The sequence below is a fragment of the Chlamydotis macqueenii genome, chromosome 13 (assembly GCF_036417535.1).
Source record: "Chlamydotis macqueenii isolate bChlMac1 chromosome 13, bChlMac1.mat, whole genome shotgun sequence".
NCBI classification, from domain to species: domain Eukaryota; kingdom Metazoa; phylum Chordata; class Aves; order Otidiformes; family Otididae; genus Chlamydotis; species Chlamydotis macqueenii.
In genome coordinates, this window is record NC_141568.1 from 2,735,016 (window position 1) to 2,758,070 (window position 23,055).

At 64.4% G+C, this 23,055-nt stretch overlaps 1 protein-coding gene across 2 annotated transcripts in view; it reads left to right on the forward strand.

Annotated features, from left to right (window-relative positions):
- GSE1 (Gse1 coiled-coil protein) overlaps positions 1-23,055 on the forward strand; it is a 91,299-nt gene that overhangs the window by 54,553 nt on the left and 13,691 nt on the right. For both annotated transcript variants that reach the window (XM_086758059.1, XM_086758060.1), the window contains exon 3: positions 22,213-22,431. In XM_086758059.1, coding sequence (XP_086614185.1) covers positions 22,213-22,431 — 219 coding nt within the window. The remainder of the gene's footprint in view (positions 1-22,212; positions 22,432-23,055) is intronic.

A 23,055-nucleotide genomic window follows, 5' to 3' on the forward strand; every position in this document is an offset into this window, starting at 1 on the left:
CCGCTTTCCCTACCGGTGTGATGGGGATGCCATCCCGCTCTGCATCCCGTGGTGATGCCATCCCGCTCTGTGTCCCGTGGCAGCGGGAGGACCCCCACACCCCATATGTACGGGGCCAGGGAGAACTGTGGGGGGCCAGGAGAGACCCCGGCTGTGCCGCCGCAGCGGTGCTGACCGCCTGGCCCTCGCCGGCCTGCCCCCGCCTGATCCCTCTCCTGCAGACGCTCTCCCTGACACCGGCTGACAAGAGCCATTTCCAAGATGGATTGATTCAATTTAGCACCGATTTTTTTTTTTTTTTTTTTTTTGGCCAGGGCTGGTGACGTACGGCTCCCCAGCCGGCGCTGGGCGGCACGTGACTCCCCAGCGCCCGCCGTCATTAGAGCAGCTCAGCACCGGCTGCCGCAGCCCGCCTCGCCTAATCAGCCCCACGCGTGCTGCTGGCACGGGAGGGGGCCTCATCCTGCCCTGGCGCGGCTCCGCAAGGCTGCCCGCTCCCAGCATCCCCAGCAGGATCTGGCCCCGGGGGCACTGGGGCGGTGCTGGTACCCAGGGCTGGTACCCAGGGATGCTGGCAGTGGTACCCAGGGATGCTGTGGGGAGTACTGGAGGATTCTGGTGGTGGTACCCGGGGATGCTGGGGGGATACCCAGGGATGCTGGTTGGGGTACTGGAGGATGCTGGCAGTGGTACTCAGGGATGCTGGGAGGGTACTCAGGGATGCTGGGGGGGGTACTGGAGGATGCTGGTGGGGGTACCAGAGGATGCTGGTAGTGATACCCAGGGATGCAGGTGGTGGTGCCCAGGGATGCTGGTGGGGGTACTGGGAGATGTGGCAGTGGTACCCAGGGATGCAGGTGGCGGTGCCCAGGGATGCTGGTGGGGGTACTGGGAGATGCTGGCAGCGGTACCCAGCGGTGCCGGCGCTGCTGGTGAGGCTGCGCGGCAGTGGAAGGGGGGGTGGATTTTGTTTTGTTCCCTGGCTTTCTGGGTTTTTCTCTGGGTTTGATGAGTACGTCTGGTTCTCTCTCGCTGTCTGTCTTCCCCTTTCTCCTTCCTTTGGAGGCAAATGGCTGACTGATTGCTTTTCATCTCCCGCTCTGAGGAGCTGTAAGAGCTACTTTATACAAACATCAATTACAGGCACGTAATAAATTAAGGCTCCCTTACACCGAACCCATTAGAGTCCACTCTCATATCAAAGCGCTCCCATCACACACGGATTGGGGTGGAGTGGGGGGGAGGAGGGAGAGGGAGGAAAATGTCTTATTAGCCAGCAGATTGTTAGCAGAACACTGATTTAATTGTATCCCCGTGCCCGAGCGCGGGAGGAGGACGGGGAGGGGGAGCGCGAAGCGGAGCCGGGGGGAGCACCCGGGGCCTGCCAAAAAAGAAATGCCCGGGGATTGTTCCCTTCCCCGAGGTGCTGGGGGGCAGCCTCCCTCCCGGCCTTGTCCCCGTGCCAGCGCCGGCTGCCAGCGCTTCTCCTGGTAACGGCCAAGGGGGGCCGTGTTTCGGACGTGCCCCCCACCCTGACTGGCACGGTACTGGGTCGCGAAGCTCCGGGGTTGGGTGCCCACCCTCCTCCTTTCCCGCAGCCGCCTTTGGGGTGCCACCTCCAAACCCTCAGCCCTGCGAGGGGTGATGCTGAGGGGGGTGTCTGGAGGGGTTGAGGTGGGGGGGGAGTGTGGCAACCGTCCGGCGTCCCCGTGTGCCGCGGCTTCGCGCCAAGTCCCGCCGCGACGCGGTGGGCGTCGGGGCTCGCTGCCTTCGGATGGGGTGCGGAGGCGGAAAAGAGGGGTCGGAGGGGGAGACGAGGGGCAGCCTGGGAGGCGAGGGGCGAATTTCCCTGTAGGACAAAGGCTTTTGCGTCCGCCAGCAGCTCCCGCTGCCTCTGCCTGCGAATAAATAGCCTCCAGGCTGCCAGTCTGGCACTACCCCCGGGGCTGGAGGCTCTGGGAGAGGAACGGAGCCCGGGAACAGCAGGCACGGCTGGAGCGTTGCCCGACGGGGCTTTGCAGGCGCTGGCACGCTCGCGTCGACGCGCTTCGCCCGGCCAGGGCCTCCTCCCAAACCGTGGCCCACGGCTTCGCCACGCGTTCCCCTCCAGCGCGGGCACGGCCCCCGAGCGAGGGTGGGGGGCTGCGATGGGGCGTGCCGGGGGGTCCCCGGTGATGCACGCACGCAGAGACCACGTGTGTTTGTGCACGTGTGCGTGCACACGCGCGCGTCCCGCCCTGCCACGACCACGCGTGCGTGCAGGCGTGTGCCCCTGCCTCCCGCCAACCCCTGCACACCCATGGGTGCGGGGTGGGGGTCCCATTCTCCCCCCCCTCAATCCCGGGGCAGGTTTATCTCCCCGCCGCGGCTCCCGCATCCCCGCCGTTCCCCTGCTGCCCTCCCGAGCCTGACATTTACATATTAATATTTTCCAGGGGAGGCAATGCGTTGCGGTGCAAGTGTCTGCATTGTGGTTGCACATAATGTAAAGTGAGATAAAGCGCCCGGCTCCGCTATGAATAACTGCAAATGAAAACCCATGTGGCCATAAAAGCCTTCACATTTGCCCTGTCAGCATGTGGTACATCGGCTAAACAACTGATTTAGCTTTTCTTTTTTTTTTTTTTTTTTCCTTTTTTTTTTTTTTTCCTCTCCCAAGGTTTATCGCCACTTACAGAGGACATGCTCTTTGTGTACCGCCTGTCGCTTTTCTGCTCTGCCTCCTTGTCGCTTCCCCTCGGCGTCCTCCCAGCCGGGCCCCCGAAACGATGCTCCGCTCCTCTAAACCGCCCTGACAGCCCCCATTAGCTCCTGGCCCAGCACGGCTTGGCGCTGCTGGCGTTATTTATCTCGCCGGCGCAGAGGGCTGTTATCTATCACCCTCGCTCCGTACGGCCCCCGCTCCTTTCCGTCTGCTGCTGGCGAGGATTTGGGATGGGATCCTGGTGGGGTCTGGGGGGGACCCACTGGCGTTTATCCCTGCCTCCCAAAGGGGCCGGATCCGGCCTTCGGGCTTCGCTTTTGGCCGCGGCGGCTTCTCGGCGCGACGCTGCCGGGCTCTGACCTGCTCTGTGTCGGGAAGGACGTGGCCAAAACTGCTCGGGATGGGAATTATTCCCATTCCAGCCGGTGCTGGCCCCCACGGCGAGGGTGACGTCCCTGCAGGACCGCTGGCTCCCGAAGGTGCCGGCGTGGGTGCCGGACCTGAAATACCGGGTGGGGAGCTGGGTGAGGCGGTGACGCCGAGGAGCGGGACGCGCGGCTTCACGCCCTGCCTGTGGCAAGCGGGGAGGACGACGGGGGTCCCCGCTCGGCGCCCTGGCCCTGGGCCAAGGGCGCTGGCACCCAGCCGGCCTCTGGCACTGCCGGTAACCGGAGCTGCCTCCCCTCGCTGTTATTTCAGCAGGCGAGGGCAGATCGGTTTACGGGGCCAAGCAGATGCCTATCGGCCCCCTCTTGCTGCACTGTCCCCCCGTGCCACCTTCGTGCCACCGCCGCGCCACCGCTGCCGGGGCTGGACGTCGCCGGTGACGGCGATTGCCACCGGCGCCCGGGTCTCCTCGCCCGGGCATGCTGCCCTTTGGGGTGGACCTGTCCCTGCCACCGGCTGGTGCTGGCAGAGGGACCTGGCGTCACCCACCATGGTGGGCTTTGCCCTCGGCCGCCCCGTCCCGCCGGCGGGCACCGTGCCGCCTCGTCCCCTTGAGTCACGCTGGCGGCCCGGGCGGCGTGGCAGGCGCCGGCCGGGGCTTGGCGCAAGCTTTGCGTCACCCCACGCCTTGCCCGGGGTGCCGGCGTCCCCGTGGGCCGGGCAGGGGTTGGTGGGGGGCCCCCCGTCCCGCTCGCCGGCGCTTGCGTCAGAGCGCGGGGTGGGTGTTTCACAAGCGTTTTCCTGTCTCAACCTGCCCCTGGCCGGTGCTTGGGGGGGGCCGTGGGGGGCCGTGGGCGGGAAGCGGGGTGCCGAGGGGGTTGTTTACAGCGGCGGAGCTTGTTTCCTTCCACCTGCCTCGGGGGAAGCAGTTAGCGATTTGTTAGTCAAACCAGATGAGCCTTCCTGGAACGGCTTCCTGCCAGGCTCACCATCGCCCGGCCGCCCCGCCGGTGGGTCCTCCCGCGTCCCCCGGCTCCGCTGTGATCCCCATCGCAGCCGGCACAGCGCCGTGCTGGAGCCTGCACGGGTGAGATGTGGGGAGCCGCAACGCGGTTCCCCACCAGCAGCTTCCGGGCGTTGCTGGTTGACGTGAGCCGACCGGGTGGGAGCACAGCGGCTGTGCTTGAACAACCGCGGCGGCGCGTGCTTTCGGGACCTCTCCCCGAATATCTACAGGGACGTTGTGCTGGGCACAGCAGAGCCTGTGATGGTTTGACAAGATGGCGGGGTTGGGAGGGTGCTCTCCTGGGGTGTTTGAGCAATAATTGGGGGGTGCTGGGGCAATGGTTGGGTGCTTGGATGATGGTTGGGTGCTTGGGCCATGGTTGGAGGGTGCTTGCGTGATGGTTGGGAGGTGCTTGGGTGATGGTTGGATGCTTGGGCAGTGGTCGGGAGGTACTTGGGCGATGGTTGGGTGCTTGGATGATGGTTGGGGAGCTCTTGGGCAATGTTTAAGTGCTCGGGCGATGTTTGGGGGGTGCTTGGGGGGTGCTTGGGCGATGGTTGGGAGGTGCTTGAGTGATAGTTGGGTGCTTGGGCGATGGTTGTTGGGTGCTTGGGCGATGGTTGGGGGGTGCTTGAGTGATAGTTGGGTGCTTGGACGATGGTTGTTAGATGCTTGGGCGATGGTTGGGGGGTGCTTGGATGATGGTTGAGGAGTGCTTAGGCAGTGGTTGGGTGCTTGGATAATGGTTGGGTGCTTGGGCGATAGTTGGGTGGTGTTTGGGCGATGGTTGGGTGCTGCCAAACTTGCCCCGCCGTGCTGCCGGCCGCTGCGAGAGCGGGACGCGCCGAGCACCACGCCCCGAGCACCGCGCACCACGCACCTCGCGCGACGTGCCAAGCGCCGCGCACGCTGCACGCGTCCGGCGCCGTTGCCCGAGGCCCGCGGCCCAGCGGCCCTGCAGAAACGGGGGCCGGGCACGGACCAGGAAGCGCCAACCCGCGCCCCCTCGCTAATCGAGTGGCGCCGGGTGATAAATAAGGAAGTTAACACCCAACCCGGGCTGCTAATTAGCTTTTAACCTGTACTAGCAGTTAACTACAAAAGGCAGTCATTTGTTCCGGGGAGCTGGTAGCGTCGAAAGAACGAAACGCGGCCAATTTTGTTCAGGATGAATTAAGACTTGCAAATGTAAAATGAGTTCATCTATTTAATTAAGTAGCGGCAATATGGATGTTAAATTAAGTTAATGGCAGGCATGCCAAAACAAGGTTATAAAAATCTCGTCCTGGCGGGATGGGTTCCGGATCCGGCCTTCGGATTTTGGGAGGGGACGGCGGGGGGCTCGGCCCTGCCCACCGGTGTGGCCTTGGGGTGGGCTTTGGTGTGGGCGAGGGGGCCGGTGGCTTTGGGGACGTCCCGCCGGCCGCCCTGGGGATGGGAAAAAAAAAAAAAAAAAAAAATTAAAAATAAAAGGCAGGAGGAAAGGAAAAAAGCACGTCTCGCCCAGCGCCGCAATCTTATCGGGGCTGAACTTTACTCTCCTGCTAAAGATATAGGATACTTGAGGGACATCGGAAAGAAATAATAACCCTCTGATTTGTGGCTCTCGGGCTCCGGCAGCCGAGGGGGAAGGCGGGCTGTCTTCTGCCATTACCATATTTTGTAGGAACTATTCCCCAAAGAAATCAAACCCTTGTACAAGCCCTCCCGTGCGGCAGCCCCTGCTCCGGCGCTGACCCGAGCCGCGCGGATTATCACCGCGCATCGCAGCCGGAGACGGGGACATTCATTAAAATTTGAAACACAAATGGAAAATTGCTACTTGAAGCCTCCTTGCCGGAGAGCCGGCCCGCTTGATCAGAGACCTCATTAATGTATCTAATGTGTAAGGAACAATTAGACTTTTCAAAGACATCCTTTTCCCAGCCAGGGGAGAGGAAAAAAAGAAAAAAGGAAGGAAAAAGCAGCTTGAACCCCCCAACTCAACCCAAACCCGCCTCGAGGGATTGGGGCGCACAACCCCAGCGGGAGCCTACGAGCCGCCAGAGAGTCTCGGCTCCATCCTGGCACCCGAAATGCCTGTTTCTCCTTAAGTGGGATGGAGAGGAGAGCGGGCTGATTAAAAAAGCTGATTTCTTTTCCCAGCGACCGGCGGGGTTTTTTTTGCCATCCTCCCGTAATTAGCCGGTTACGCGGCCGTATGTTTTATTTATGAGCCGAGGGCGGAGGGAAGGGGAAGCGGAGGAACGACCGTGCCCTATATATCTGCAAATAAAACACTTCATTTCCCTCCTGGGGAATGTCACCTCGAGAAACCATCGCTTTCCTGCTCACTGCCCCGTCCAAATCGCAGGCTGTAAATGGCTTTGTGGGCCTGGCTGGCGCTCAGATGGGTTTAAAATATGGATTTATGTCTTTATTCTGCATAGTCAAAGGTCAACAAGAGCAGGAAATCATCGCTGAGCCGCTTATTTACGGCGAGAGGCGGCCGCTCGCTCCCCTCCTCGCTCCCGCGTCTCCGCCGGTCGGCGCTTTCGGGGCGGCGCGGTCCAGCCCGTGCCTCAGTTTCCCTGGGACACGGGCTGTTTTGGGGGGCGAGCGTCCCGCCGCGGCGTCCCCTTCCGCGGGGATCCCCCGCGGGGAGGTCGGGCATCCCCGGCACGCGGCGTCCCCGCGGCGAGGGTACCCCGCGCCCGTCCGGCTGGCGCGGGGCGGCACGGGCAGGGCCGGCCCACCGCGAACTGCGCTCTCACGCTTGGCTAATCCCGCCTGGCACCTGCCCCAGCTCCCGGCGGCTTCGCGCGAGCGAGGAACCAATTAATCCTGCCGGCGCTGGGGGAAGTGGGTCAGGCTCGTCAAGCTCTCCCGCTAACGAAGGGCGAGGCGAGGCAAGGCGAGGCGGCGAAGCCGGGTGGCCGGGCGGGTGGTTGCGTTTTTGCCCCCCCGCGTCCCGTCTCCCGTGGGGTGGTAAGTGGGTAAAGCGAGGCAGGGGCGATGCCGGGCACCCGTGGGTGCGTGCGATCGCCCCGCAGAGCCGGGGTGGGGGGGGGGGGGGGGAATATGACGGGCGGGACAAGCGAGGAGGAGGGTGGCGGATAATTCGGTTGGGCCGATGTCGCAAAGGCCTGGGCTGGTTTCCCAACGGGGCTCCCCGGCCGCTGTGCCTCGGTTTCCCCATCCCAGCGAAGCAACACGGGGGGGGCTCCCGGTGGGGATCTTTTTTTTTGGGCAGAGGTGGGGGAAGCGCGGGCGAGGAGCCCCTTTGAAGCGTAGCCCGACTTCCAAGAGCGAAGAAATAATTTCTCGTTTGCATAATGAACAAAGGGAGCGGGGCGGGGTGGGGGGGGTGCGGGGGGGAGGCGAAACCCCAAAGCCGGAGCTGGCGGGCAGGGCTGCCCTCCCTGCCCGCCCGCTCCCCCGGCCGCCTGTAATTACAGGTTTATTGCCTGTACAGCTATTGTGTAATGACATGTTTGCAAATTAATTTTTACGGCTCATGCCATGGCAGGGGGGGAGGGAGAGCGGTGGAGGTGGGGGGGGGGGTCTCGCGGTGCTCGTGTGAGCCCAGCAAATTCAACCCCTGGGATACGGTGGGGGCCTACGAGCCGGGTAGCGATGGGGCGTCCCGGGGGAATTGGGTGACATAGTGACCCCACAGGCTAATTTTTGGGGAGGGGGTCCACCTTGCACCCCACGCTATGGGGAGGTTTGGGGTGCCCAGCGCCGTGTCGCCCCGTAAGTGACATTTCCAGCAAAGCTTGGGGGGGGGGGGAAGTGGCCATGGGGCAGCGGCACCCCAGCACCGCGCAGCTGGGGGGACGGCGGTGCAGGGGAGCGGGACGCTGGCGCTGACTCCGGGGACGGGCCCGAAATACCGCCAGCGCCCGTGGTGACAGATGTAGGTTAGGAAGGAAGAGAAGACATCATAATAATCCCGCGGCCGGGAGTCAGAGAAGCGATATTTAAGGCGGGGGGAGGACGAGGAGGGTGCAGTTTTTCACCGGTTCTTTGCCAAATGGGGTTCCCGGCGAGCTGGCCTGGCAGCGGACGTGTGCGTGTGCACGCGTGCGGGTGCGTGTACGCACGCGTGCGGGTGCCCGCGTTTGCCGCCAGAAGACTTTTCGCAGAGGCCTTCCGGCGAGCGCCGGGGCCCGATTCCCCCCCCCCCCCCCCACACCCCGCCGTGGGGCTGGGTGGGCCGTGGGGGTGATAGCGGGACCCCCGGGACCCCCCGGGCCAGGGGCAGGCGGGGGGGTTGCTGGGAACGGGCCGTGTCTCCGAGCTGTTGGGAGGGCTGGCCATTATCACACAGGATGTGGCTTCTCTTGCAGGGGCGAGATATCGCACGTCGCCTTTCGTGAACTTTGGTGTTAAAAGCAGCCGGCGGTTTGGGAAGAGAAGGCCAGGGTTGACGGGGGGGCGGGGGGGTGTGGGGGTGCGGGTGGGAGAGGGGGGGGCAGCGCACACGCACGCTTAACGTGCACCCGTGTCCGTGCAACGCGCGTCCGTGCACGCGTGTACCCGTGCGAGCGTGCCCGTGCACGCGCGCTCCCGTGCGAGCGCGTCCACGCCTGCGCGTCCACGCTTTCCCCCCCCCCTCGTTTTCCACCCCGCCTTGGCTGATCGTTTGCTTAAAGCAAATTAAGCCGGGCCCTCGTTACTATGGTGCAGCCAGGATCTCCAGCCTCCCTCGCGCGCCCCGTAATAGCATTTATTAGCCCTATTTGCCTGCAAGCATGTCTTCCCGGATCTGCTAATGCGTCGGCGGAGAGGGGAACGGGGGGAGACCCCCAGCGCAGCCCCCCAACGGGCGAGCGTGGCCGGGCGGGGCAGATTTGGGGGCACAAGGGGGGATTTGGGGGTGTACAGGGGCTGGGGCGGGCAGCCTGCTTTTTGTGAAGCGGGAAAGTTGGGTTATTTATTGTTTTATTTCTTAATTTTGCTCCTTAAGCGACTGGTGGGGGGGGGGGGCTGGATTTTCTATTTTTATTTTGTTCCGCCACCGCGCACCCCCCCCCCCCCCCCAACCCCGCCGCCCTCGTCGGCAGCTGTTTGAAAACAGCATCCCGGAAAAGACCCGAGAAAAAAAAAAAAAGAAAAATAAAACCGATGCTGTCTGTAGGCGAGGAGGAGGAGCGGGGCTCCAGGAGGAAGGAGGCTTCGCCTGCCCTCCCGTCGCCGGCTGGCGGGGTGCTGGCTCCCCGAAATGGCCGGGGATGGGGAAGCGGGGCGGCGTGCGGCGCGGAGGAGGGCGGCGGGGCGAGAGCAGCTGCCTGCCCGCTCCCCTTCATTAGGGGAGACAAATCTGCTGTCAAGTAGCCAGATTTCCAATTTACCGATAATGATTCTTGCATGAAAATTGATCGAGGTGGGAAGGGGGGGGCGAGTCCGCCGCCTCTCGCTCGCCCCGGCTTGACGCAGCCCGGGGGAGTCTGGGTTTTCGGCTCGCCCTGAGACGGACGGGCACCCCGCGTGGGTCACTCACCCCCCGTGGGTCACCCACCCCGCCGTGGGTCACCCACCCCACGCTGCCGGCGCCCTTCTGCGGGGTGGGGAAGCAGCCAGCTCAGGGGGTGCGTCCCCCCCCCGCCACCCCATGCCAAGGGTCCCACCGCCGCCTCCTCCTCCTCCTCCTCTTCCTCCCCGCTGGCTTTTTGTGTGCCTGCGGCTGGCGGCTCGGGGCTGGGGCGGCGGGAGAGCCCCGGGAAGGCGTCACACCATGGCAGCCGGGCTCCTGCCCTGGTGACAGCCGCCACCACCACCCCTCCGCCGGCGCCCTGGGCTTGCTGCTATTTCAATTTTTATTTTTCCTCCTCCCCCCACGCACTTGATTCCCCCCGCTCCTCCTCCTCCTCCACCTCCTCCTCCTCCTCCTCCTCCTCCCCGCTCCACCGTATTTTTTCGCCTCTGGTTTATTTTTCCAACCCCCTCCGTGTGGCTTGGTTCTAATTTTTTTTTTTTTTTTTTTTTTTCCCCTCTTGCTTCCCGACACATCCTCTTCACCTTGGGTCTTTTATTTTTTTTTTTTATTATTTTTTTTTTTCCCTGGCCGCAATGGAACTGTAACATAAATCATGTTTGGGTTGAAACCACCTCTCTATTACTTACCAGGTAAGGCACCGAGCGATGCTGCCGCCGGCCCCCCCAGCCCCTCTCCCACCCCCGGGGTCCCCCCCCCTCCTCGGGGACACCCCTTTGTCCGTCCCGGCCAGCGGCAGCTGAGGGAGATTTGGGGTGAACTTACTTTCTTCCGGCACTGAATAAGGGTTTTGGGGGTCTGGCAAGCTTTTTGGGGGGGGGCGGGGGGCAGGCAGCCCCGTGCGGCACTGTGAGGTTTTGGGGTGCTTGGGTCCCCCCCCCTTTCTCCTGCCGCTCCCTCACCCTGGGGGTTTCTCCCCTCCCCGAGGAGCTGGGGGGGTGTTCTGGCTGAGGAGGGACGGGGAGAAGCGCTGGGTGCGCTGGGTTTTGGGGTGGGGGGTCCCCGCTGGCGGCCCCGCTGCCGTGAGGACTCGGGGCACCAAAGTTTGCTGTGCCGCCCCGGCCGCCGAGGGAGGGGGACCCCCGCTCCGGGGTGGGGGGGTTCAGGGCGTTCGGAGAGCGTGAGTGGCGTTTGGGGGCTGGGGTGCGTGTTTGGGGTGGGTGCTCCGGGGGTGGGGGGCTCAGGGTACCCGTTTGGGGCGCGCGAGCTCGGGGCGTCAGCTCCAGGCGTTCCGGGGGTTCGCGTTTGGGCTGCGCCCTCCGGCTGCGAGCCCCGGGGTGCGAGGGGGGCCCCTCTCGTGGGGGGGCCGGACCCCTGCGCGGCGGTTTCCCCGCGGAAGGTTGTTTGTTTCAGGAAATGGCTTTTGCATGTGGCAGTTGTTACAGGAACGAGAGGCTCTGCCCCAGCGCGCCTGCGCCGCAGCGCGCGAGGGCGAGAGCCGGGAAGGGGCGGCGGAGGGGTGCTGGGGGGGAATTTGGGGGGGGGACACCCCACTTCGGGAAGGGTCACGGTGTGACACCCCCCACCCAACCCAGCGCCGTGCCGTGGCGGGGATGCGGGTGACCTGCTGGCCCGTGTCGCCCCGCACGCTCCCACCCCGTGCCCTCCTCGCTGCGGGGGTCCCGCTCCTGTCCCCCCACCACGGCACCGTCCCCTCGCTGGTCCCCAGCCGCCCGCAGCGCCGGCAGGCGATCCCCGCTCCCCCCCCTGCGGCGGGGACTCCTCCAAAGGCTGCAGGTGCAGGGAGACGGGTTGGAGGCGGTTGGTTTTTTGTATTTTTTTTTTTTCCTGGTTGTTTTTTTTTTTTTCCCCCCCTTAAATTCCATTTTTAGCACGCTCCGGTCGAGCGAGGGGGTTCCCGACGGCGTCTCCTGTTGCGTGAAACTTCTGGCTTGTTGGCTAATGCGCTAATTCCCGCGCCCCGGAAAACCCTGCTCCGGCCGGCCGCCCGGGAGGGGAAATTAAAAAAAAAATTGAAAAATTGGAGAGCGGCGAGACAGAGAGGAGCATGGAAGTGCTGGGCTGCGAGATGTAAAGCAATTAGGGGATGTTACGCTCCGGGCGCTGGCGAGCGGAGGGGACGCCGGTGGCAGCTGCCGGGGCGCTGGGAGATGCTGGTGGGCCGGGTCGGGTGGGAGCAGATGGAGCCATGGACCTCCCCCCACCCTGGGCTTGCGGGGGTCTCGGAGCGCCGTGACTCAGCGGCGTGAGTCTTGCTGGGGACTGTCACCGCCTTGGGGACTGGCTGGCCGTGGCCCGTGCCACACGCTCCTCGGTGGCTTGGTGGGTGGCACGGGGGTCCGGGTGGCTCCTCTGTGTCCCCCTGGTCACCGATGTTCCTGTCCCCTGCATCCCTTTGGTCACTGATGCTCGTGTCCTCTGTGTCCTTCTGGTCGCCGATGCTCCTGTCCCCTGTGTCCCTCTGGTCGCCGATGCTCCTGTCCCCTCTGTCGCCCTGGTCACCGACGCTCGTGTCCCCTGCATCCCTCTGGTCACCAGTGCTCCCATCCCCTCTGGTCATGGGGCTGGAGGTGCACAACGGGGCTTGGCCGGCTGCAAGGGGACATGGTGGGGACACAGCACGGCTGAGAAGTGGGGGGGTCCAGTGAGGGGAGCCCATTCTCTGCCGCTACATATGGGAGCCAGACTGCCTTGCCTTGAGATACGTGGGTGCAGTTGTCACCCTGTGGCGGGTGACAACATCCCTCAGGGGACAGCGGCACCCCTTGGGGACACGGAGCATCCGCAGAGGGCCTGGCTGGCTGCTCCAGCGGGCGCGAGGGTGCCACCCAAATGCACCTTGGGGTGCATTTTAGGGTCCCCTTACCATGATGGGTATCCCCAAATCACCCCCTGGGGTGCTGGAGGGACCCTGGGTGCCTCGGCATGCCGGGGCGGATGGCGGCGGGTGCTGGCGGCGGATGCTGCTGACTCAGGACCTTCCCAAATGGTTCCTATTTTTACGCCGGGGCCGGGAATATTTAGCCCGTGGATCAAAGCGGATGGAGGGAACTGGGTGATGCCGTGTAAACACCCGCTCGACGGGTGCCGCTGGCGCGAGGCGTGAGTCACCGGCGGCTTTCGGGGTGGGGACGGCCGCCCCCGGGCTGGGTTTGGGGTGCTGGGGGCTGAGCTCTCATCTTGGCAGCTCCTGGCTGGGTGCTGGGGTTGAGGGTCGCCCTTCCTCATCCTCGCTGGGTCGAGGGGTGCGGGAGGGCGATGCCCATGGGGTGCTGGGGTGGCGGGGGGGAAGTGGGTGATGCTGGGGGGTCTGGGCTGCGTTGGGGTGCCGGGAAGCCATCCTGCCTTCCTCCCTTGCCCACCCCGCCATCCTCCTCCTCCTCCTCCTCTCGCCAGTCCTAAATTCGGTTGCCATGGCAACCATGTCAACCACTTTCCAGCTTCCCCGTGATGGTTTGAGGAGGGGCGGGATGGGAGGGAAGAGGGGAGCCAGGGGAAGGGGGGCGGTGGGCGAGGGCTGCACGCAGGGAGGAAGACCGGGGCCATCGCTCCGGATGGGGGTGACACTTCCCAGATGGTCCCCCCACCTCCCCCCGCTGGGTCCCGTCTGGCGAGCAGGGGCTGATGCCAGCCCAGTGCCTGCCAAGGGGTCAGCACTGGGGGATCCTTCCCCAGCAAGGGGGCTCGATCACAGCCTCCCCCAACCCAACCGCAGCCCTGAGCACATGGGTGAGCCCCCCCAAAATCCAGCGCCAGCCCGCAGCCGTCCCGCTGGTGCCAGGGCCTCACTGGTACCTGGGGTGTCAGCAGCCACATGGCTTGGAGGGGGGGTGAGTTATTCCCAGACACCCCCTTTTCCTTCCTTTTCTCTTTCCGTGCCCCCCCCCCTAATCGCTTTATTCCCGGGCTAAGCCTGCTTCCCGACGGGTTTAAGGGCAGATTTGCCCGGCGCTATATAGGACAGGGCGTAACGCCGGCATCGCTCACCCCCAAACCCGCGCCGGGGTTCTGAGGGGGAGCAGGTGCTTCCTTTCTTTATGGTGTATGTGTGTGTCCCCCCCCCCGCCACCATTTTCCCTTTCCTTGGCACCGGCTGGCGGCACCTGCCAGGGACGCCTCTCCTTGGCACCGCACCGCGGCACGTGTGCGGGCGCCGCGCTCCGGGCACCGGGGTTGCGGGAGGAGCGGGGCCAACCCTGCCCTGAGCCTGGTACCAGCACACGTATCCCCCCCCGCCCCCCCGCAACCCCCACCCCGCCATTTTACTATTAATTTTTTAACTTTTATTTCCCCAACGCCGCGCTTAATTAAACGCCGCCGCCTCTCGCTGCGAGTCGCCGTGGGGTATTTACGACGCCGAACGTCGACGGGAAGGATGCTCCGCCGCCGCCGGATTGTTTCCCCGGCCTTAAAAGTGGGGGGGCTGACACCCCAACCCGCCCCCCCCCTCCCCGCAAGGTGCTGGGGGGGGAAGGATGCTGCGTTTCTGCACCATCGAGCTTTCTCCTCCCCCCGCCCCTTCTTTTAATAATGCTTTAAAGATGTTTGACATCTGTAACAAACAGCTGGCATCCTGTTATGGAAGAATGTCCTTTTATTTCCGAGCAGGTTGAACTGTCATTAATAGTATAATTAGGTGATTATCGGCGTACAGCAGAAAACTGCTTAATTGCACAGCCAGCTTTGCGAGGATCCCCGGCTCCTTTATTGCTGGATTTGTTTTAGCCGCCTGAATTTTTTCGCGCTGTGTTGTTGGTTTTGTTTTGTTTTTTTTTTTGTTTTTTGTTTTTTTTTTTTCCACGTTGATTATGATTTTTTAATGCGCGTGGCAGCTGGGGGAGCGCGGCGGTGCCGGAGGGAAGGCGTGTGGGGCGGGGGGGGGACAGACATGCTGGCACTGGTGTGTGTCCCCCCCCCCCCCCCCCCGCCGTGTGTGTCTGTGTGTTCCCTCCAGGTCCCCAGAGGATTTATTTTTAACCCCGTGCGTGCTGGAAAAAAGGGGTCCCAGAGAGGAGGGTTTGGTGGGTGGGAGCACCCGTGGGTGGGCGCTGAGCGGGTGCAGAGTTACTGGAGGGGATAAAGGAGGCGTCTTTGTTGGCGGCGTCGGCACAGCTCGGCGCGGGACGGGTTGGCACCCATCGTGTCGGGGAGCTGTCGCCCATCCCACCTTCGGGCGCCTCTCCATCCCCACTTCGCGTGGGGCACGCTCGAGTCGCTCCATCGCCATCTCCGTCCCCGCCATGCGACATTTTGGGGGCAGAGCAGATTTTTTTGGCGCCCGCCAGACAACAGCGCTTTGTATCTCCCCCCCGGTGCCGCCAAACACACTTGTTAGCGCCGCAGCTTTGTGCTGTAAATTTCCATGGAGTAATTACGTCTTAATTTATGATAATCCCGGGCGGGCGGTGGAGGGGGGCAAGCGCCAGGCAAGTTTGGAAGTTGCCTGCCGGGGCCTGGCGTCCCCCGGGAAGTTTCTCCGTCATCCCGGTGCGGATGGGGAGAGCGTTCCCGAGCAGGGACCGGGGTTATCCCGGTGGGAACAGGAGCGAGACCGCCTGGATGCTGGGTATCGATCCCAGTTTGCGGAGCGGGAGCGTGGCCGGTGATGTTGCCCATCCCACCGCCCGTCCAGCAGCTCAACGCCCCGTGCGTTTGGGTCGTCCCGGGATGCTGTGCCGTGTCCCGGTGCCGGCTCTCCCGAGCAGGAGGGAATTTTTCCCTTCCCGCAAGCACCCGCCACCACTCCGGCGTGGGGCTGGACCCTTCCCCCTTCCCCCTTCCCACCGCCGCCTTTGTCTGGAGGGCTTCTTACCGGTAAAACGGAGGCTTTTTCCCTCGGCCTTCCCAGCGGGGAAATTAGACGCTTTGGCAATTTTTCGAGGAGGATGATGAGGAGGGGAGGAAGGCTCTCGTCGCCCAGCCAGGACCCTGGCGCCAGGGCACGTTGCTGGTACTCTCCAGCAAGGACGTGGGGTGGGACGCGAGGGGCTCCCCGTGTCCCCTCCAAAGCCGTCGAGGCGTCGCTGGGACGTTCCGCGGGGAATCTCGTGGGATTTGGGGAGCGTTTGACGTGGAGGGAGGCGCATTTGGGCAACGCGTGCCCCGTGCCACCGAGCAGAGGTGGGGAGGGTGCTGGCGCCCTTGCGTCCCACCACCCATTGCCGTGGGCAGCTTGTCCCACCCCTCAGGGTGGGTTTTGTCCCCAGAGAGGGGTAAAAGCCCGGGGCTGCGCCCGCTGCACCTGCAGCCGGGTCCCCGTTGGGAGGCAGCCTGCACCCACTGACATTTGCCAAGCGTAAAAATTCAATTAATTCCAGCAGGCAGATTAAATATAAGTGAATTTTAATAATTTGCTCGAAAGGCTGAGGATTACTGTAGGCGAAAAGGGAAGACGCCACGCGCGCGTTGGGGGCACCAGCCAACCTTTGCAGGATCGCCGGCGCTGATCGCCCTAAATCCCGGCGTGGGACGGGGGGGTCCGCTCCCCTCGCTGCCGAGCGGTGCCGCGCACCATCGCCTTGGCCCTGAGTTTTGGTCCGTCTTCCGCCGTGGTGGATGCGCCAGATCTGTCCCGCCGGTGCTGGCAGCGCGTTGTGCCCGTCCCTGGCACGGTCCGGCTCCACCAGCGTCGCTGCTGCCTCAAAACCTTGACGTGAGACCCCTCAAGGTGGTGGGGGGACTCTGGGCTGGCCCATGGGGACCCTCCGGGATGTTGCAAGGGGACCCGGGTGAGGAGCACGCCAAGGTCTCGCCAAGACTAAAAAGCCGGTGACGTGGGGCGCCGATCGCTAGCAGATGGTGCCGGTATTAGGAAAATGAAAATACATGCGGTAAATTCGCCGTTTGCCAGCGTTCATTTCTTATCCCAAGGTAAAACCGTCCCTCTGCCCGTGCCGGGCCATCGGCGCTGCGCTGCGTGCGTACGGGGGGACCCCTCATCCCGCCCGGCCCCCCGGCTTTGCTGGCGGCGCGGGGGGATTGATGAAGATTGCCCGTGACCTTTGCTGGGACACGAGGTATTACCATTAATACTGCTGTATTTCCGGAGTTCGCGCCGCGCATAAATCTCATATCGAGCCGGGCGGGCACCGTAATCTGCCAGGCGGCGTTATTAATACCCGTTATTAATACCTGATATTAATACCTCTTATTAATACCCGTCGCCCCCGGAGCCATTTGTTAGCTGCTCGCGGATGGGGTGAGGGATAGGGGGTGCGCCGCGTAACGCCCCCACCACCCCCCATCGCCTTTTTGGGGGTGGGTGCTGGGAAATCCCTGGTGCCGGTTGAGTCGCCGTCGCGGGGGATCCCCGTTCCCTCGATGGGGGCGGCTTTTGGCTCTGCTGGAGGGGGACGGGAGAGCCTCCGAGGCGGCGGGGCGGCATCCCAAAACTCTGCCCCGTGGCCCCCAGCTCGGCTGGGTCGCGGCCCCCCGCCCCTGCCCGCAGCCCCCTGCCCCGCCAGGACCTGCCCGGTGCAAGATCCAGCCTGCGCGAAACTCTAATCTTCCATTTTATTCGCTCGCCTCCAGCCCATTTGCATAATCCACATAATCACCCCGGTTTTAATTGCCCACAACTCTGCAGAAAGATCATGTGGTTAAGTGGTAAATCATAATTAGATAAATAATTGGCTTGGCCGCAGCAAGCTGCTTTGTTATACCTGCCATCTGCTGGGCAAGGGCTTCTCGCGCCGAGAACAATGCGGCGCTGACGGCGAAGCCCGCGCTGCCCGCCGCCGCGGGGCTGCACCGAGCTGCTGGCCGTGGGGACGGGGAGGGGGGCGCGGGTGGGGTGGGTGGGCGACCGACCTGGCATCGCCCACCCCCCGACCCGCGCGGTGCCCGACGGCGTCGTGTGATGGCCGACGCTGACCCGCGCGATGCCCCGTGGGTGGCTCTCTGCCGTGCGATGCCCGGTAGCCCCCGTGCGATGCCCGGCGATGCTGCGTGACGCCTGGCACCCACTCGCCCCCCCAAATCCATAGCTATTCAGGGGTGGGGGCTGGACCCCGCTTCTCTCAAAGCAGGAGGGGACCTCGAGAGACGGCTGACACCCAGATCCAGGGCATCTGGACCCTTTGGGCACTGGTGTTTTATTTTTTAAGCCCCTAGCTCGCTCTGCCGAGGCAGAAGCGGGGAAGAAAGTTCCTTTTAAGTGATTTTTTTCCACCAGCCTGATTTCCTACAGGCCTAAAAAGTGCCCAGGCCAGTTGGGCTGGGCACGGAGAGGGAAAGAAAGGAGAAAAATAATCCAAATAATCCGAATAATCCCGCATCGCACCGGCCCCGGCCCCTCCCCGGCGCTGCGCCCTCCAAACGAGCTCTTATTAGCTGGCTTGTTGTCGTTTGCCAGATCAATGGTCCGTGGAGGAGTGATCGATGGAGACCCAGCCGGCGAGCAGCGTTGCGCGCTCCGGCGCTCGGTGCCACGCCGGGGAGCCCCGAATCCCATCCCTGGGTGACGAGGTGCTCTTGGCCTGGGGGAGGACCCATCCAGACCCCTCCAAGGGTGCTGGGGAGCCAGCCAAGGTGGGGGATGCACCTGGGCTCTGCCCCGAGGACCCCCCCAAAACCCTGGGGACGCTTGGGGACACCGAGCCCTTCGTTTCGGCTGCGTGTGGGGCGGTGGGGAGGGGAGGGCTGCAATCGATCAATTAATTAATGAACGGTGCGTGTTGTCGGTGCGGTGGCAGAGCTGCCGGAACACCGGGAGCGGAAAACGCGCGGCTGCTTGGTGGGACGTCGCTGGGAGGGGAGGTGGTCCCACTGCCTATCCCCTGCCTGCCAGCTTTTGGGGGGGTGATGGGGCGCGTGGCAAGGGGACGACGGGTGGGGGGGACGCAATGCCCACCCCCCCTCCTGCCCGCAGCCCTGCCTGCTGCATTCAGGCAGCGCAGAGCGAGGCGGGGTGGGGGGGACTTGATAATGCGAGGCCATTAGCATTGAAAATCCATGCGAAGCAGCTGTTCCCGCTCGGAGCGTGCAGCTGGATGCGGTTCCGGAGCTGGAAGGAGGGGGAAAGGCTGGCAGACCCTGCAGCGTCACCCCAAATTCCTCGGGGTCCCGCAACGAGCGCGGAGGAGAGGTTTGGCCGAGCGGGGTCCGTCCCAGCCCGGCTCCCCGCGCGCGTCCGTCCCGGGGGAGGATGCGGGATGCTCCCTCTCTTCCCCGCTCCCTCGGCCTCCAGCCGCGCTGGGTTTTTTTCCGCTCCATTTGCCAAGGGCTGGAACTGCTGCCTGATCGTATTTGGTAATAAATTATTAGTTCCAGCGCTCGGGAGCTGAAAATAGCTGCTTTTAAAGCGGGCGGCTGGTGCAGGTTGAGTTCAATGGCAATCTGCTCTGAAGGGCACTCCATGCTCGTCAGGGGCCTTTCAAGGTGCCGGGGGGGCGAGGAGGAGGAGGGTGGGGGGGCTGAAACCAAGGTGCTTAACCCGCCCGCGCCGCATTTCCCAGCAGCGCTACCCAAACCGCCCTGGCCTCGCACCTCCGGGAAGGATCCCGGGATTTTTTGGGGGTGCTGGGAGCTCCAGCGCAGCCGGCAGCGGCTGCCGGCGCCTTTTATTTGTCTCCCGAACCCACCAGGCAGCCAGACTGGTTCTGCTCTCGGCTGCCGGAGGGAGGAGGATCCCGCTGCCAAAAATCCCGCCAGCGTCATCGGGAGCAGATGGAGAGAAGGTGGCACGCTCCCAGCTCCCGGCTCCCGGCCCTGCAGCAGGGATGCGGAGGGAACCGTGGGGCAGGGATGTTCCCCACCCCGCCACGACCAGGAGCCGGGGGTTTGGGGTCCTGCGATGCCGACCCCACGCCGGGATGTGGGGTGGCACGGGGAAGGGTGAGGGGGACGTGGCCATGGGGATGTTGGGCACCCGCTGCCCAACTTACCCGGGCGTCCTGCACCCCCCCACCCCGGCTTTTTGAGGTGGGGGGCAGTGGAGGGGCACCCTGCCCCGTTTCGGGGTTTGGGGTGCAACTGCTGGCGTGACCCCCAGGCTGCTGCCGGGCTCCGAACTTGGCCTGTATTTCCGCACGGATCTGCCAGCTGGGAAAAGCAACCGGGGAGGGGCGGGAGGAGGGCGAGAGCTGGGGGGACGCCCCCCCTCCTTGCCGTGGGGCGACGGAGGTGAACAGCACCCGCTCCACGTCGGTGACGGGATGCCAGTGGGATGCAGCGCAGACCCACATCCCAGACCCCGCATCCCAGTCCCCGCATCCCAGTCCCCGCATCCCCATCCCCACGCGGATGCTCGTGCCCGTGCCTCAGTTTCCCCAGCTGGCAGTTCTCCCACGGAGCGGCCCAGGGACGCCCGGACAGACGGACGCCACCTCGGTTGCCGCAAGGCGGGTGAGCGGCGCTGCTCAGGCCCCAGCCGGGGCGGAGGCGTCGATTTTTATCACCGGCAAAACTGGTTTGGAGCCCAACTGGGGCAACGGCACAGCTCGCGTTAGGGAGCCAGCCTCCGGGGAATAACGCGGGCGCCCCGCGCGCTTCCCGGCAAGCTGCTGGCTCGGAGCCGCCCTGCGCTCGCCCGGCAAATCTCGCTGGGATCATGAGTTTGTTGGGAGGCGTTCGGGGCGGCGGAGATCAGCTGAGGGTCACACGGGCGACGCTCTGCCGCCAGCCCCTGTGCGTGAGCGCGCCAATCCCCGCCGGCCCGGGACTGGGGCTGGGGTGGGGGGTTTGTGCCGGGTTTAATGGCTGGGGAGAAGCTATGGGGCACAGGGGAGTGTGGGGCTGCGCCATGGGGATACCAGGCAGTGCCACGGGGATGCGGGACAGTGCCCCAAGGATGTGGGGCTGTGCCCAGAGAATGCAGGATTGTGCCCAGGGGATGTGGGGCTGTGCCCAGGGGATGTGGGGCAGTGCCCAGGGGATGCAGGATTGTGCCCAGGGGATGTGGGGCAGTGCTCAGGGGATGCAGGATTGTGCCCAGGGGATGTGGGGCAGTGCTCAGGGGATGCAGGATTGTGCCCAGGGGATGTGGGGCTGTGCCCAAGGGATGTGGGACAGTGCCCCAAGGATGTGGGGCTGTGCCCAGAGGATGCAGGATTGTGCCCAGGGGATGTGGGGCTGTGCCCAGAGGATGCAGGATTGTGCCCAGGGGATGTGGGGCTGTGCCCAGGGGATGTGGGGCTGTGCCCAGGGGATGTGGGGCAGTGCCCAAGGGATGTGGGACAGTGCCCCAAGGATGTGGGGCTGTGCCCAGAGGATGCAGGATTGTGCCCAGAGGGTGTGGGGCTGTGCCCAGGGGATGCAGGCTTCTGCCCAGGGGACACGGGGCAGTGCCCAGGGGGATGCAGGATTGTGCCCAGGGGATGTGGGGCAGTGCCCAGGGGATGTGGGGCTGTGCCCATGGGATGTGTGGCAGTGCCCATGGGACGCGGGGCAGCACGCAGGGGATGCCAGGCAGTGCTGGGGGGCCACATCCCACCCTGGGACAACACACGGATGCACGGCATTGCAGGCAGCGCCAGGCGTCCCGCTCTCCAAGGGTGCATCCGCTCATCCGGGGGTCCGCCCGCTCATCCGGGGGTCCGTGGGCCGAGGCAAAGCCCGGGGGTGCCTGGGCCAGGCTGGCGCAGCGGCTTGGCTTCCCAGCTGTTCCGGTAATGAATTTACATGAGCCGAGCGTGTCGACAAGGCGGCAGTCAATGGCTGAGAGCAGCGGAGTTAATAAATGCTTGTATAATGAGGGCAGAGGGGAGCGCGCGCCGCTGCGCCGGCCGCCTCTCCTGGGGCCGGGGGGGCAAAGATTAATCAACGCTGAGTGGCACCGGCGGCCCCCCTCGCCCTGGCTCCCGCGGCACCCGCCGTTCTGCCCGGCCACCCTCTGCCGTGGGGTGCTCCGGGGTCTCCGGCATCGCCGACGCTTCCGGCTGCCTCCAGCCCCGCTGGGAACTGGGATGGGGGAGCTGCGCCTCGGCCCCCCCGCCCACCTGCCCACCCGGGAGCGGGGCTAATTTTAGGCCGGTGTTAATGAAGCTGCTCGTTTGGAAGTCTATTTTAAGGGCCCTGACATCAGCAGTTGCTGTTTTGGGAGGTGGAGAGCCCTGGAGCGGCCGGCCGTGAGAGCCGGAGGGGGGACACGGGGTGGGCTGCACCCTCCAGCTCAGCAGCACTGGGACCCCCACCCTTCGGGGCCACTCCGGCACCTCTGGGTGCAGCGACAGGGACTTGGGGGTGCCCTGGTGAGGATTTGGTGGTGCGATGGTGGGGAATTGGGGGTGCAGGGGGAGATTTTGGGGTGCAATGGCGGCAATTAGGGGTGTAGCGGTGATGCTTTGGGTTTTGGCAAAACCCAAAGGGGTGGCTGCCCCCCTCCCCGTCACCTCCATCAAGACACTGGAGTCCCCGTGTTCCCCCGAAACGCCTTCTCCCTCCCCGCAGGCCCCCCAGGCTGTTAGCTGGGAGCAGCCCACCCTGCGGGATTGCTGGGACCGTGGGATGCTGGGGGCAGCCGCCGGCCCCCACGTCCCCTTGTTTTCTGCGGGTGCGCTCACTTTGGCTGCCGTCCCGTAAGCGTCCGGGGTTTGTGCGCCCATTGCGCGGGCCTGGGGCGCGTTTTGGGGAACCAGAGGGAAGGTCGTTCCCGCTCCCGGGGCGGGGATTTGGGGATCGGCTCTCCCCGCTCCTGCCCTTGTCTCTCCGTCTAACGCGGGCCGTTTTTCTCCGCAGGCATGAGCCATGAGCCGAAGTCGCCGTCCCTAGGAATGCTCTCCACCGCCACCCGCACCACCGCCACCGTCTCACCCCTCACCCCCTCGCCCCTCAACGGCTCCATCGTCCCCAATGGCAGCCCGGCAGCCAGCAGCACTTTGTCCGTCCAGGCAGCACCTTCCTCCAGCTTCGCCGCCGCTCTCCGCAAGCTCGCCAAACAAGCCGAGGAGCCCAGAGGTAGGGGACAGCGATGGGGACGGGGACCGAGCCGGGCCTGCTGGGGGGGGATGCTGAGCATCGGGGCCTTTCCCCGCCGCTGCCACCCGTTTCCTCAGCTGCCGTCTTTCCCCGGCAGCGTGTCTCCAGGGGGCGGTTTGGAAATTCAGTTCAGCCGGAGTAATCCGAATGCCGCGTTGCTCGCTGTACCCTGGGAGAAAGCCTGGGAGAGCGCAGCGCAGGGGGACCTGTGCCTCCCTCCCTGTCCCCGCAGCCCGGCTCCTCCCGCCGTGCTTCACTGAAATGCCATTTTTTCCGGCGGGCTCCTCAAATCTGTTCCTTTCCCAGCTGAATTGCCCAGCTAAACGGGAAATTTGGGCAGCCCTGGGGTGTCCCCGTCCCTCGTCACCCTGCAGTGGCCTGGCCACCACATCCTCCATCACACCCTTCCTCTTTGCGAGGGTGCAGCTCGTGATTTGGGGTGTGAGCTGGTGCTGCCGTGCCGGAACATCCCGAGGTCCCAGCCACCGCGGGGGCAGTCCCGTGTGCGCAGGGGGACACAGCCTGTCCCCAGACTGCGAAGTGTTTCACCAGGAGTCTGCTGGCATCATGGCTTTGCCATGAAATAATGTTTATCTCTGGTTT